The sequence below is a fragment of the Pangasianodon hypophthalmus genome, chromosome 3 (assembly GCF_027358585.1).
Source record: "Pangasianodon hypophthalmus isolate fPanHyp1 chromosome 3, fPanHyp1.pri, whole genome shotgun sequence".
NCBI classification, from domain to species: domain Eukaryota; kingdom Metazoa; phylum Chordata; class Actinopteri; order Siluriformes; family Pangasiidae; genus Pangasianodon; species Pangasianodon hypophthalmus.
This window is the reverse complement of record NC_069712.1, coordinates 22,748,606-22,764,762: the sequence shown is the minus strand read 5'-3', so window position 1 is coordinate 22,764,762 and position 16,157 is coordinate 22,748,606. Positions and strand designations below refer to the sequence as shown.

The window sequence follows — 16,157 nt, the reverse complement described above, 5'->3', positions numbered from 1 at the left end:
GTATGATCGGTTTGAGATCTGGGGAATTTGGAGCCCATGTCATCTTGAACCCTTTGTCATGTTCCTCAAACCATTCCTGAACAATTTTTGCAGTGTGGCAGGGCGCATTATCCTGCTGAAAGAGGTAATTGCCATTAGGAAATACCGTTGCCATGAAGGGGTGTGCTAGGTCTGCAACAATATTTAGGTAGGTGGTACGTGTCAAAGTAACATCCACATGAATGCCAGGACCCAAGGTTTCCTAGCAGAACATTGCCCAGAGCATCACACTGCCTCCGCCAGATTGCCTTCTTCCCAAAGTGCATCCTGGTTCCATGTCTTCCCCAGGTAAGCGATGTACATGTACCCGGCCGTCCACATGATGTAAAAGAAGACATGATTCATCAGACCCGGCCACCTTCTTCCATTGCTCCACAGTCCAGTTCTGATGCTCATGTGCCTGTTGTAGGCTGTTTCAGCGGTGAATGGGTGTCAGCATGGGCACCCTGACCAGTCAGTGGCTACGCAGCCCCATACGCAGCAAGCTGCAATGCGCTGTGTCTTCTGACACCTTTTTAATCATAGCCAGCATTAAATTTTTCAGAACTTTGTGCTACAGTAGCTCTTCTGTGGGATCGGACCAGACAGGCTAGCCTTCGCTCCCCATGCGCATTGGTGAGCCTTGGTGTGACCCTGTCACCAGTTCACAGGTTGTCCTTTCTTGGACCAACTTTTGGTAGGTACTGACCACTTTTGGTAGGTACTAACCACTGCATGGAACACCCCACAAGACCTGTTGTTTTGGAGATGCTCTGACCAAGTCGTCTAGTCATCACAATTTGGCCCTTGCCAAAGTCACTCAGATCCACGTGCCCATTTTTCCTGCTTCCAACACATCAACTTCGAGAACTGACTGTTCACTTGCTGCCTAATATATCCCACCTCTTGACAGGTGCCATTTAAATGAGATTATCAATGTTATTCACTTCACTTGTCAGTGGTTTAAATGTTATGGCTGATTGGTGTAAAAGTGTATTGAAGTTGTTCTGGAAGCTTGTGGTGGCCTGACACCACACTAATGCACTCTGTATTGGTTTTTCCTTTAATTTGTCACTCATCTGTACCTGTATATCAAAATGTGTGTGTGTGTGTTTGTGTGTGTGTGTGTGTGTGTGTGAGAGAGAGAGAGAGAGAGAGTGTGTGTGCGTGTGTGTGTCACAGTATGCCTATTCTGCTTTTTGACTGCACCCTGAGGACCCCAATCCCATTCGCTCACCACCCAACTTTGATCCATTTTCTCTGAATTAATGTTTTATTGTTTAGTCAATGATTAGACCCGCAAATAATTTCACGGTTCGGCTGCACCAGCGAGTGAATAGCCACCTGAAACGCACAGGGCGCTTTCTGCAAATGCCTTGCCTTATAATTAAAACCTGAGGATGGGGTCTGGAAAACAAATTTTGCCTGAAATTGGAATTGGTTACACAGTCTCTCATGCATATATGCGTCAGCATCAGACTCAGACATGGGGAAGTGGAACAGCAGGACACAGGTGCGATGGCTCCTGAAAAATAGTGGGAAACGGGAAACAAATCGAGTAGATCTTGAAGATTAGGGAAACTAATGCAGCTCTTAGAGTGAGATATGACCTTTTAGTCACTAGTGCCTAGCAAAGCATTTCCTATGTGACCTGTTTAGAGAATAGGTTGTAGAGGCGTCCATACTTTTTTGCTTGTGGAAATGCCACAAGGGACGGTTATTTAAACATCAGCAAATTTTTGTTAGATAGTGGCATGAATATAAATTTTTATAACCTGTTTCAGGGTCGGAGATTCATTAGTGCTACAATTAGAGCTGCATTTAGAAAGATCACAGAATAATGTTCACAAAATTCTATGTTAAATCTGATATTTTATCTGTCTGTCTTTCAATCACACCCATATGTGGTCCTTCCCCAAACTGGTGCCACAAATTTGGAAGCACACGATTGTACAGAATGTCTTTCTAGGCTATAACCTGCTATAACATGTTTTGCCAAATCCAGTGGCCTATACAGAGCCCAGACCTCAACCCCACTAAACACCATTGGGATGAACTGGAATGGTGATTGCCCTCCAGGCCTCCTCGCCCGACATTAGTACCTGACCTCACTCATGCTCTTGTGGCTCAATGGGCAAATCCCCACAGCCACTGTCCAAAATGTAGTGGAAAGTCTTCCCAGCGTAGTGGAGGATAACAGCAAATTGGGACTAAATCTGGAATGGTTCAAATGTTCAACAAGCACATGCTATATGAATTTTATGGTCATATGTCTGCAAAATTTGGCCATATAGTGTATATATACACCGATCAGCCATAACATTAAAACCATCTGCCTAATATTGTGTAGGTCCCCCTTGTGCCACCAAAACCGCCCTGACTCGTTGAGGCATGGACTCCAAAAGACTTCTGAAGGTGTGCTGTGCTAGCTGGCACCAAGACATTAGCAGTAGATCCTTTAAGTCCTGTAAGTTGTGAGGTGGGGCCTCCATGCATTGGACTTGTTTGTCCAGGACATCCCACAGATGCTCGAGATTGAGATCTGGAGAATTTGGAGGCCAAGTCAACCTTGAACTCTTTTGTCATGTTCCTCAAACCATTCCTGAACAATTTTTGCAGTGTGGCAGGGCGCATTACCCTGCTGCAAGAGGCCACTGCCATTAGGGAATACCGTTGCAAAGAAGGGGTATACTTGATCTGCAACAATGTTTAAGTAGTTGGTATGTGACAAAGTAACATTCATATGAATGCCAGGACCCAAGGTTTCCTAGCAGAACACTGCCCAGAGCATCACACTGCTTCTGCCGGCTTGCCTTCTACCCATAGTGCATCCTGGTGCAGCTCTTCCCAGGTAAGCGATGCACATGCACCCAAAGAAAAATGTGATTCATCAGACCAGGCCACCTTCTTCCATTGCTCCACGGTCCAGTTCTGATGCTCACATGTTCATTATAGGTGCTTTCAGCAGTGTATGGGGGTCAGCATGGGCACTCTGACCGGTCTGTGGCTATGCAGCCCCATACGCAGCAAGCTGCAATGCACTGTGTGTTCTGAAGCCTTTCTATCATAGCCAGCATTAACTTTTTCAGCAATTTGTGCTACAGTAGCTCTTCTGTGGGATCGGACCAGACGGGCTAGCTTTTGCTCCCCACGTGCATCAACAAGCCTTGGGTGCCCATGACCCTGTCACCGGGTCAGCGGTTGTCTTTCCTTGGACCATTTTTGGTAGGTACTAACCACTGCATACCAGGAACACCCCACAAGACCTGCTGTATGCTCTGATCCAGTCGTCTAACCATCACAGTTTGGCCCTTGTCAAACATGCTCAGATGTGTTAAAACAAAAAAAGTTATGAGGTTAAGGTTACTTAGAAATGTACCTTTAGATAAAATTTATTCTAAGAAAAAAGTTGTTTTTTTTTAAATGCGACCACAAAAGTCACATAATTATTGTTACTTTTTATTATTATTGATATTCTTATGAACAAAATTAATTGCATGTTCACTTTTTACATTATTTATTCAATTTTACGTTTTTAAGTTCACCTCAGTATTTAGGAATTCTTATCCATGACTCCCACTTCTGACATTTGGTGGGGCAGTGGTGGCTCAATGGTTAAGGCGCCGAGTTACTGATCAGAAAGTCAGGGATTCAAAACTCCAGCACTGCCAAGCTGCCCCTGTTGGACCCTTGAGCAAGGCCCGTAACCCTCTCTGCTCCAGGGGCACCATATCATAAATGACTCTGCGCTCTGACCCCAGCTTCCTAACAAGCTGGGATATGCGAAAAAAAGAATTTCACTGTGCTGTAATGTATGTGACAAATAAATCTTCTTCTGCGGTGTAAATATACGGTGGCACTGAGGCCAAATTCCCTTAGACATTCATCATCAGAAGAAGATTAGAGAATACAAAAATGAAATGAGACGGGCTTTAAAGTGACCATATTCACTGTTGGGGCAATAATTAATAAGGTTAAAACAACAGAGTTGTAATAAACCTGGCCAGATGAATATGCGAGTGTTTTCTGCCCCCACCCACATTAAGGTGGAGGATGGTTAGACTCAAGGTGGGTTTGGAGCGAAACAAAAGATGCTTATACAGAAAAGAACCTAATCCTCACAGTTAAGTATGGTGGAGGATCTGTGATGTTATGTTTTTTACTTCCAAAGGGCCTGGAAACCTTGTTAGGATACATGGCATCATGTTCTCAATGAAGTATCAAGAGATTGTAAATAAAAATCTGGCTGCCTCTGCCAAGGAGCTATAACTAGATTGGATTTTCCAGCAGGCTAAACACATGCCCAGATCCATACAAAAATGGTTGAGAGACATCCTAGTTCTCTGACATAAAACACAGTTAAAACCTGTGGGGTGAGCTGAAGAGCAGAGTCCACAAGAGAGGACCTAGAACTGTTTAGGATCTGGAGAGATTCTGTATTGAGGATCTGGTTTCAGATTCCTTGATATGTATTCTTCAATATTATCAAGGCTTATAGGAGAAGAGTCAGTGCTGTTATGTTACCAGAAGTAGGTTGCATTAAATGCAGGCCTGACAAGAATTGTGACACATGCAGATTTTTATAAAAATGTTCTTAGAATAAATATACTTAAATTAAAGTATGGCATTCTCTCCTCTTTACAGTCTGAGATTAAGCTAATTAACCAGAGACAATTTTTGTAACTTCTTTACCATCTTTTCCACAGGTGCAAATAATTCTGCAGTTGACTGTACATGAATCCCAGGTCATTTAAGAAATGTAAATATCAGTAACAAGAAAAGTAAATCACCTTCTTTTTATTTACTTTGCTCAGTTTTCTCCCTCTGTGGCTTGCGTAGCACTACTGCTAAAATACATCATTTGGCAGTATAGGAGAGTTCATATTCAAATATACTTGAATACTAAATGCATATGTTTGGCTAATTAGTTTTTGCCTAAAAAAGGGCAATGTTATGCTTTTATTATAAATTTAATGTAGTTATTGGTCAATTTATAGTGTATTTATTTAGCATTTATTTAAATATTGAACAATCACTCACACATTTTTATGTCTTTACTACAAGATTTCTCAAAATGCCCATCACTGTTGACTATAGCTCAAATGTAGTTGACAGCACTGTGTCCTTGAGATGTAATTTCTGATTATGTGTACAACACAAAAAGTTAGAATCCTGAAGATGCTACAGCTGTTTGTGGCTGTAAGTCCAAGAGAGCAAGATTGGTCTTGCTGTCTGGACGGGAGAGATGGCATTAATCTCTCCACTATCAATCGGAGTGACACTAGCCAATCGTGGGAGTATGAGCTCATGTATGAGGAAGAGGGCAGTTAGCGCTGAGAGTGTTCAGCTGTCCTGTGACGCAGCTTGAGCACCAAATTGGAAAGATGTTGTGGCTGGCTTCATATGTCTTTACATGCTAGCCTTCACCCTTCCTGTTTGGTAGCTGTCCTGTGACAGGGGAGAATCAGCAAATGATCAAATCGAGAGAAAACAGGTTAAAAATGACAATACGAACCACCATAAATTCTCTTCTTTTTTAAATAGTAGGTATGCCAGACAATGATGTTGTACACAAGAACAGTAAAGTTTTTTTCCTCCCTCTCTCCCTCTCTTTCTCCAGTATGATGGAGCACATGCTCTAGGGATGTGGTGTGTTCTGGCCAGCCATGTGTGCATGTATTGCTGTCTTCCCAATCTCTAGTGGGCTTGGCTCTAGGCTGAGAGCCACCATCCTGATGCTTAATTAGCATTGTTAATGATCCACCTCTCTGCCCAGTCTGAGTCTCTGATGGACTTGTGACAGACAACATGGTACTCGAATCCAAAATCATCAGCCCCATTTGGTCTGCCTGGCAGCTTACCATCCCTGTAAAATATATCTCTATTTAACCTGATCCAGCAGAGAGTGAGTGTAGGCTTGATATTAGCTGAGATCGGTAATGTTTCAGTATGCAATGTGAAGGACACTATATAGCAATGAATGACCTTTCAAGGCTGTTGTGAGTTTGGCTGATGCTAAGTATACAAGGCTCAAGTGGAAATCTGTGGAGCAGCTTCACTACCTCGTGGCTTTCTGACCTGGCTCCATGTTTCAGCTTTTTGTGGTAGAATGTGTGATAGCTTTGACTCCACTTGAACCATGCAATAATATTGCATTGCTGGAAGCCTTTTGCTTGGCCTACCTGTTTCAATCTTTATCCCAACAAGAAGAGATTTTTATTTTCTTTTGCTTGCTAACATACCTTAGATTTGTCAACCTTGCTTCCCCCTACTCTCTGTTTCCTTTTTGTCCTCTCATTTTATCTCCATGTATGCTGGTGAGACCTTTAAGCCTATAGCCCATGTGATAAATCTACCTGTTAGAACTGGGAAATTTCCTCAGATCTGGAAAATGGCTATTGAAACTTCCATTGATAAGGCTGGAGCACCTGAGCAAGCTTGTAATTATATTAGATCATGTCAATTTTACTAGGAATTTTAAAAGTTCATAAATCTAGATGCTGAGCTTAGTTGATAAATGATCACAAAAGTAGCCAAATCCTACTACATCCAAAGCAATTTAGACATGTGAAAGTATTGAACAGAAATTACCACATGCTGTCTTACTGAAATAATTAAAAGCTTATTAGATTATAAGGTAAAGTATTGTGTAAAGTAAAGTATTAAGTGACAGTCAGTGTTACGATTGTGATAACTCCACAAATGCAAAAGAGTGAAAACAAGCTACATAATTGTACAGTACAGAGCATAGCAGTCAAAAATAATTTACTCTGATGGGTAAGACGGCAGGGAATATAAAGGCTTGTCAAAGATGGTGTTGAGGCAACTGACCCCTGCAGAAGAATGAGATATGACTGCTAGGCAAGAACACAAAGCAGTAGTAGCTAACTCATCAAACAGAGCAGTGAGCCAAGCTAACATGACTAGCAGTGTTAATAAGGGAAACCAACTCGATGCTAGTGGGTGCCATTCTCCAGTACTCTCCAGAAATGGTGCTAGAATGTAAAAAAATTCATGGTAGCAGAAGAGACGATAGGAATCTATTACTGCTTTGGAGGACAGGATACATGTAGCTCTGACTACCGTCACAAATGTTACACTGATAGCTCCATATAGTGTAGTTTGAGGCGATAAGAAGAAAATTATTTCAAATACCGTGTCTATATCACTTTGTTGGATGGTCTTGCCAGGCATGCAGACATGCACAAGAAGAAATCCGCTGGAGGTTAGATTGACTGAAATAGAACCTAAACATATTGATCAAGCACTTCACTGTAACTGGTAGCTGGAGATGAGGAAGTGACTTCATGCCAGTACTGCATTAGTACTCAAAAAACCCAAAGAGATCACTTCCAGAATGTTGGCTGACATTGCATACCAGATTCCCTAGAGCCTGTGTCAGTCCTCTGGCCATTGATTAGCGATAAAAACCAGCTACAGCGCTGAGAAAAGCATCTTAAATACTGCCAACCCCATAGCCTCTAATTTCCCCCCACCATAACAGTAAAGAAGATTGATTTCTGCATTCCAGAACAGTTTGAGCACTGGGGAGAGCAAATATTTTGATAAGCCTCTACCACCACCACCTTACTCATATCCTTTGGCTTAGGATTGGACATGCTTTAGCTCAAATGTGCAGTTTGGAGTTTCTTCTTCTTGCCTCATACTACATTGTATGGAGCTCTCAGCGTAACATTTGTGATGGTAGTCAGAGCTACATGTATCCTGTCCTCCAAAGCAGTCATAGATTCCTATCATGTCTTTTCCCACCATGATTTTTTATTTTTTTATTTTTTTTTTTACATTCTAGCACCAGTTCTGGAGAATACTCCATGGCACCCACTAGCATCAAGTTGGTTTCCCTCATTAGCATTAGCTACTACTGCTTTGTGCTGTTGCCTAGCACTCAAGTCCCATTCTTCTGCCTGGGTCAGTTGCCTCAGCACCATCTCTGACAAGCCTTTATATTCCCTGCTGTCTTACCCACCAGTGGGCCTGGGCATATGGTGATGGGGAACCTGTAGAATTTGGAAAAAAACTCAAATCAAGCTCAGAAAAGGCTCCTCACACTTTTCCTTTTCTCCTTTTATTGTCATGGTTGCCTTTGTAAAATAGGGATGAGCATTTTTTTTAAACTGATACACTGATACACCTAAAAAAAATAATCTCTACAAACAAACAGAAAGCTGTGTGTGTATGTGTGTGTGTGAAAGAGAGAGAGAGAGAGTAAATTATTTTTGACTGCTATGCTCTGTACTGTACAATTATGTAGCTTGTTTTCACTCTTGAGCATTTGTGGAGTTATCACAGTTGTAACACTGGCTGTCACTGTTTAATTTACATTTCAGCAGTGCAGTGACATGTCGGTCCCCATACTCTTCCTTTGATCTTTATTTTACTATTGAACACTTCTGCTTCTGCACACTTTACAAAATGCATAGTGTTCTCCTAGTTGTGCAGTCAAACTGAGCACTCCACTCAGCAGATAATTTTGTTGTGTATCTGGGGTGATTAGCCACTGGTTGCTCATAAGAATCCATGGTTGGATGAGCTTTAACTTAGCGGGCAGAATTGGCCAGTTACACTGGGTGGACCTAAATAAAATACTGAACAGAATGGTGCTGTTATCGTTCTTTGCAACATGACAGTGTTTTGTGAAACAAACTTTTATTGGTATGCGTTGAGTGTTAAAAAAAAAAGAAAAGAAAAACGTAAGATTTGCATTCGTGCCATGAGACAATAACAAAGGCAAAAAAAAAGTGAGTCTCATGGGTATGAGTGGGTCACCTTCACCATACCATGTTACCATATTTGCTAGATTCCCCTAAAGTGCATATTATACCATACGTCACTTCATGACTTTATTGGAGGCTCTCAGCATACATGAGTACACGCCCAAGAAAGTATCCATGTGATTGTGATCTGGTGCTTTCTTTTTATCTCTTTCTCTCACCATGCTGTCTCCAATATTAAATAGTCCCTGTCACTTTTCTTCCAGGCGCCTTTCAGTGCCTGCTAAGTGCTCTCACCCTGAGACACACCAACGTAAACACACAGTACAGTACATTACAGTTCAGCTCAGCTCTCCCATGTGGCTGTTGTCTCTCTCCTCTATCTCAGTGCCACTGCTCGCTGAAAATACAGAGCCATCTTTAATCAATCATCCACAGGTGCATGCTCCTCCTTACCACTCACGCTCCTGACTCCGCCCTCCATTTATGAACCGGCGCTCGACCACGCCCATGCCGCCACTGTTTCCTGCCCAATGCAGCAGCAAGCTGCTCTGTCTTCATATTACTGCGTGTGTATGATGTTGACTGATCTGGTCGCTTGCTATTTTAGTCTTGTAATCCTTTGCTTGCCATGCTACCCTGTCCTCTTGCTTTTGATTGGCAGCATTCTGCCTCATCAATCTTGCACCTTTCTTTTCTTTTTGCTTTCTTTGATTTATGATCATGGGCTTCTATTTATAAATAATACGCTTTTCATTGCTTGTTTTACCTTGCTAATGCACTCTTACACATGTGAGAAGAAATGTTTGTTGTCTGCTGTGATACAGCAGTATTGCAAAGGCTGATAAGCAGTCAAAAATATATTGCTGTGCAGTTCTTACTAGGACTGCGGGGAAAAAAAATGATAATAAAATTGTAATCCTGCAGCATTTGCATTTGTGCATCCATAAAACAGATTTTATTCCTCCACTATTCTTCCTTATTCGGTGTGAACCATGACCACATGACAGCGACTCCATGAAAGGGGAGAAACAAATGGGAAAAGTGAAGTTTAAAATAACCCAAATGCTCGCTTGGAGTGAGCAGTACCAAAATTGTCATAAAGATATATTTAATGTTATGTACAGAAATATTAACTTCACAGTGTTATCAGATGATCACTAAATGTTTGCAATGAATGAAAATTGAGAGTGAATGCAATGCGCCGTCTCACTCGAAACGTCTGTGAGACACATAATGTATATAACTGCAGTTATATAGTGAGAGTGTTTATCAAGTCAGGTTTTCACCCACAAAGTGGCTTATATATGAAGATCAGAAATATTACCACGACTAACTATTTAAGTTGTTAGTATTGCTAGATTTCTTGTATAGAACTGTGTTTTGAAGAGTGCAAGGTCGTGAATGATGACTGGAAGCGTTTCTGAAGTGTTTTTATTCCTCTGTATTGCGTGCATCCCACAGAAAAAATAATGCTTCCAATTGACCCAGCAGCTTTCTAAAACTCTACAGTAATAGTGGGATGATGGATGCTTTGGAAACGTTTTAAAATTTTGCTGTTATGGTGGTTGAAGAAAAAAAAAAAAAAAAGAAAGAAAGTAAACCAAAGGGTGCATCTGCAGCAGGCTACAGCCTGTATAATCCCTCTCCCTCTTTTATATGTGCATGTGCCACATGATTGTATCATGATTGTAGTTTAATGTAAACAAATTCATAATGCAATAATGTGATCATATTGCTGTAAAAAAGTGAGGAAAATAAACATACATGTGCATGTGTATGTGTTAATTATTTGCTGTTTAAATGCGTGAGTTTTATCATAGAGGAGATGTTTTATTATTAAACTAGAAGGCATTTGGATTAGTTTCTGCTCTTAAGTACTATATTAAATATTTTAACAGACACTTTCTCAAAGTCATGGGGACAAAACTGGGCATATCAGTAAGTGGTGAGGTTACATCTCCAGTGTCCCCATATAAACTACACCTATGCTAGGTTCCTTTTCATCTTTGGCACTAGGGATAGATGATATAACAACAGCAACAACAAAATTCCATGATACTTGAAGACATTTCTATGATACAAAATATGTATCACAATATATAGGTTTGATAGCAAACTGCCAGCAAAGCAAGACTGAAAAACTGAGTTAGAAGATACGTTTATTTAATGTCACAAAAAAATGACTTAAAACTGAAAAGGAGGAAACAATAACTTGTTGTTTCTCTTACGGCTGCTCCCGTTAGGGGTCGCCACAGAGGATCATTGGTCCACATATTTGATTTGGCACAGTTTTTACGCCCTCCCAGTTTTATCCGGGCTTGGGACTGGCACTGAGAGCACACTGTTGCACGCAACCCCAGTGGCTGGGGCTGGTTTCCTGGCCGGGAATCAAACCACTAGTCCTCCAGGGACCCGAGAAAACAATAACTGTAATGATTCTTATAAAATCTAAGAAATAAAAAATTACATTTTACCTTTTTACAAAGATTCAGAGAATCTTTTAATATCAGTAGAATGTTTTAACATCAAATCAATAGCTTATTTAAAAAAAAAGTTCGAAAATGATACGTTTCTAAGATTTAATAGTAAATAGCAGCTATTTTTGAAGATTTTGGCTGCTGCAGTACAAATGTGCCAGTTAATCAGTAATTCAAAATGCAGACAAGCCCTCATTTGCAAACATCCGCTGGGAAAATGTAGCTACCACATTCTGCTGTGTTAATGTAAGAATTGAACCATTGTACCTTAGAAAACTGGTCAAAGAACTGTGAGAATTGTAATCTTAATTTAAAAACAAAAAAATTGTGATTCCTGTTTTGTGCAGCCCCAATTCTAACACACAGTCTCTACCTCTCTCTCTCTCTCTCTCTCTCTCTCTCTCTCTCTCACACACACACACACACACACACACACACACACACACACACACACACACACACACACACACTATTCTGATTTGATCTCCCACACTAGCGGGGCTTCCATTCAAATATTTGCATGAATTTAAATGAATCTCAGAGAAGACAAAAGAAATTGCGAATGAATCTTTTTCCATCGAATACAGTCATACAAAAATACAGAAGATGTAAAAGTGATTAGGGAAAAAAGACTGCAGTGCCCAAAGTACACGCCTGTTTTTTGACAGCGCATGGAAAAGAGCATTCATCCACTTTATCTTGGTCAAGGTCATGGTGGCATTTCATGTTGCTTTTTTGTTTAAATAAAAAAAAAAAAAAAAAAAAACTTTAGTTCTATATCTGTCCAAATAGCGCATGATGTCCTTTATGTAATGTTAGGTTTATGTTCGATATATCTAGCACTGAAACATGTATATGTCCCCACATTGTCATTAATTTAAAAAACCACCACGGACAATTTTCTCAGGACAGACATTCATGTTGGAGAGATCAGCACCATCATGCTCTGGTGCTCATGCACCATCAACGTGGACTGCGTAGCTAAGCAACATAATTATTGCATGACTTTTGGACAGTGTAATACATTTACCATCCTAACTCTGGCTGCAGCAACTTAAACAGTGGTCTGGTCAGAAATACTTCTGCCAAAGCAGTCTGAATCAGTTGTGTTGAATGGTGTTAGTATCTTGTTTATGGGCATGAATTTCCTTGAAAATGTTCACTGAAAATGTCATTTGTCTTTCAGTAGCAGATTCTCGATTTTGTGTGACAATAATCCTTGTGTGTTTGCCTACACTGGCCTCTCGCTCTTTCACTTTTACCCACCAATCGAAAACACCAGCAATTCCAGACGTATTAAGAAGCCCTCACCAAACGGACTCCTGGTGTGATGAAACATGACAAAGGTGGAATTCACTCATTTGTTATCCTCATGGAAGGGGCACGAAACAATGAGGGAGATTATGGAAATCATTACTATTGGTCCAAAGTGCTACCGGCTTTACACCTTCACAGAGGCTTATCTTCAATCCAACTGTCAGGGAAACACTCGTCTGCTATTACTGCGGTTATTAGAGAGCAGAGTGGAAGTGCTATCTGGTATTATCAGTTATGTATGCCTTGTGAAACGGTAAGCTACAGTATCTTAAAGCTGTCTGAAAGAATAGTGTCAGAAAACAAAGTCATATTGAAGCAAATAGAAGTGTATACCTGAATTTATTGTCTGTCCACCACATTAGGCTGATTCATGCATTGTTCTGGCCTGCTTGTCTTCTTTTGTCCTGTCTCCCATTATGATTTTTTGACACTTAATTCAAGTGTCATATTCTAGCACAAGCACTTACTGGAGAATGTCATGCTTCAACAACGAGCAATCACTCAACTCTCTCTTCAGTGCTGGCGCAAGACCTGTGGCTTTTGTTGTTTAGTGGCAATCAGTAAATGCTCTGCACCACTGTACATTAAATCAACAATATCCACAGACGCAATTTCCCGAAAGAGCTGTGAATGACTAAGTCCCTGTGAATTTGTGGCTAGTGTGTGTATATGTGTGTGAGGCTATGCGTTGACTGTGTGTCCACACAAAACCTTTATCACTTAGTATGCTTTGTGTATATTCAGCTATTCCATGGTTATTGATTGTCCAATTAGAGCACATATTTCCTTGATGCAGATCACATATGCGGGGAGAAGGACAATTTCTCCCTTCCTGGTTCTGCTCATATGATGATTTGCAGAATGTTTCTCCAGATCAGCCATTTTCCATTTCAGAATTTATCTCTGTGCCTCAGGGATTTTTGCAAAGGTTGACTCATTTCAATTAAAATAATAAGCAGAGGTGATATTAAAAAAAAATACTTCTGCAGCAAATCGCACTCATCTTAATGAAGGGGTTTGGGGACGTGCAGGCAGTGACTGAACAAGCTGAATGTAAAGTCGATTGCTTTGTCTCTCTCTGTGCGTGTCACCTGTCCTTCTCCTTGCTCTCTCCCTTCATCTCTCAAGCTTCAGTCCTCCATGGTCACTCTATACATGCTTTTGCACCTCTTTATATTCCCTTCTTCATATCTCCTTCTGCTTGTGTTTTGCATTCACACTGTCATATTTTTGTATTCTGGAGGTGGAAGTGTGTTGACGTTTCCTGACTCTGGCTCTGTTTCTCTCAATTGTCAAAGCAGAGGTGTTTCCTAAAGAAAAATCTCCAAATCACTGATTTGCACTAATCCACGCCTATTCATCCATGTCAACTGAATTTATAAATATTTATAAATAGCCTGCATGAGGCTGTTGTGTCTACTTTACAAATCTAAATCTTATGTGTGATATGAAACCTCCCACACACTGTTTCGTTCTTAAGGGGGGGAAAATGCTCTTATTATTTGGGTTACATGCTTCTATTCACAATAATGACAGTCTTGTTCATGTCCTGCTTTTGAAAAATGTGTTTCAGTTGTTCTTTATTTAATCATACCATGGTTATACTGCACTGTTATTTTGAATTTATTTATTTAGATCGTTGCGCATGTTAATGTTTTAGTGGAAGCCCAACGTGTCTTAAAACCAAAAAGAAAGTATCGATAGTGAAACCTAGCAGTTAAAGCTAAAATGGCAAAAAATGTTTTATCACCCATAACAAGTATTAAGATGGTGTGTTAAGTACTTGTGGAAAGTCTGTCTGTGATTTGGACTTGTTTCAATGACAAATTAAATGTACTTTTGTTCATGTTCTGCTACATTATAGAATTTTTACGCTTATTATACACCCTTCTGTCACTCCTGTTTCCATCAGTGTATGTCCGCTTTAACTCCAATCATCCGGTGGAGGTGGAGGTGGAAGAGGGAACGAGTGTATCGGAGCTGAAGGAGACGGTGGGCCGGCTGCAGGGCGTTCAGCCTGATCAGCTGCGGGTCATTTTTGCTGGGAGAGAGCTCTGTAGTGATTCCACCCTACAGGTAGTTGCACTCTTCTGTGTCTGAGCCTCTCTGCCTGTTCGTCTGCTGTTTGTCATGCTCTCTTTTTTTTTTTTTATGACAAGGATGTTGTGGATCTTGCATTAGCATCAGGGTCAAACTCAGTGTTAAGCTCAGGCATTCCTCTGATGTTGTCCTCTGGATGGAACTGTATCCCCATCCCTCTTTTCTCTCTGACTGTCTCTATCTCGCTTTCTGGTGAGCGCTGTTTGTCACGCTGCCACTCTGTAACCCTTTTTCTGACTCAATCTTTCTTTCTGCACAGAGTGAGAGGTAGAAAACAGAGAAAGAGAAAGTGTTCCCCATGTTCACTCCTTCATGATCCTCTCTGTCCCTCTTTCACTTGACAGCTCTTTGTCTCTGGCTCTCTCTGGCTCTCTCTCTCTCTCTCTCTCTCTCTCTCCCTATCTGATGGATGCAGAGGTCTGTCAGGGTAAACAGAGCCTAGGGATCTCCTGAACTTTAGTCCACAGTGCTTCATTAAGTTTGACCTTCTTAATTATGCATTAAAGCAGCTACACACACACTGAGCACTCTCAGGTGCACTCAAAGGAGTCAATTAACTTTCATATAAGCGATACACACGTTATCTGCAAAGGCTTTGCTCACACTTATATTCTTGCCTACAGAATCCTTCCAGTGAAAAAATATCCCCAGACCGCCCCCTTATAATTGCAGACAGGGCCAGGACAATGGAGGATGCAATGGGTCCACCTGCACATGACCCAGATCATAAGTGGGCCTGTTAATCCTAATTTTTTTTTTTTTAAAAAACAATCAATAAATTACTCAAAAAACATGTCAGGTTAACACATAAATGAACTAAAATCTAGATGCATCATCCAGTAGCAGTAGCTGGTTACTTAACAGTGATCTGTCCTGTTGATTTGACTTGACTGATATTGGTTGAGAAACCATAAGATATACCAAACCAAAAGTTAAGTTGATCATGTGTGTGCTAAAATGTCAAAATGAAGCATGACTGTAAATTGGGCAGTGAGAAAAACAGAACATAACCAGAAAGAGACAAAAGAGAAATAAGAATGAAACCACCAAGGGTTTATTGTACTCAGCTCAAGGTTTCTTTCATGAGCGAATTTAACACTTACTTTGGGGTTTTATTTAATAACAAACAAGTGCTTTGGGAAGAGGGGTGTATTGCATTGTTTTGTATTATTGGACCAGGAGAGCTTTTTTTTATTCCTGACACCAGACTCTTCATCCATAGAACCCAAACCAGTTACACCATGTTACAGTATATCAACATATGAACAGCACTTTTTTTTTTTAATGCATTTTTATTTGTTCTTAGGTTGTTGAGCTTTTGATTAAACCCACTCAACAGCAGTCAGCCTGGCATACAACCCATCAATCCATCCATTTTCTGTACTGCTTATCGTACACAGGGTCGTGGCAAGCCTGGAGCCGATCCCAGGGGATTTGGGGCACAAGGCGGGGGACACCCTGGACAGGGTGCCAACAAATCGCAGGGCACAATCGCATACACATTCACTCG

General features: G+C 40.9%; 1 protein-coding gene across 2 annotated transcripts in view; it reads left to right on the top strand.

Moving 5' to 3' along the window:
* prkn (parkin RBR E3 ubiquitin protein ligase) overlaps positions 1 to 16,157 on the top strand; it is a 107,572-nt gene that overhangs the window by 20,593 nt on the left and 70,822 nt on the right. For both annotated transcript variants that reach the window (XM_053232897.1, XM_026944151.3), the window contains exon 2: positions 14,460 to 14,623. In XM_053232897.1, the coding sequence (XP_053088872.1) occupies positions 14,460 to 14,623 (164 nt within the window). The remainder of the gene's footprint in view (positions 1 to 14,459; positions 14,624 to 16,157) is intronic.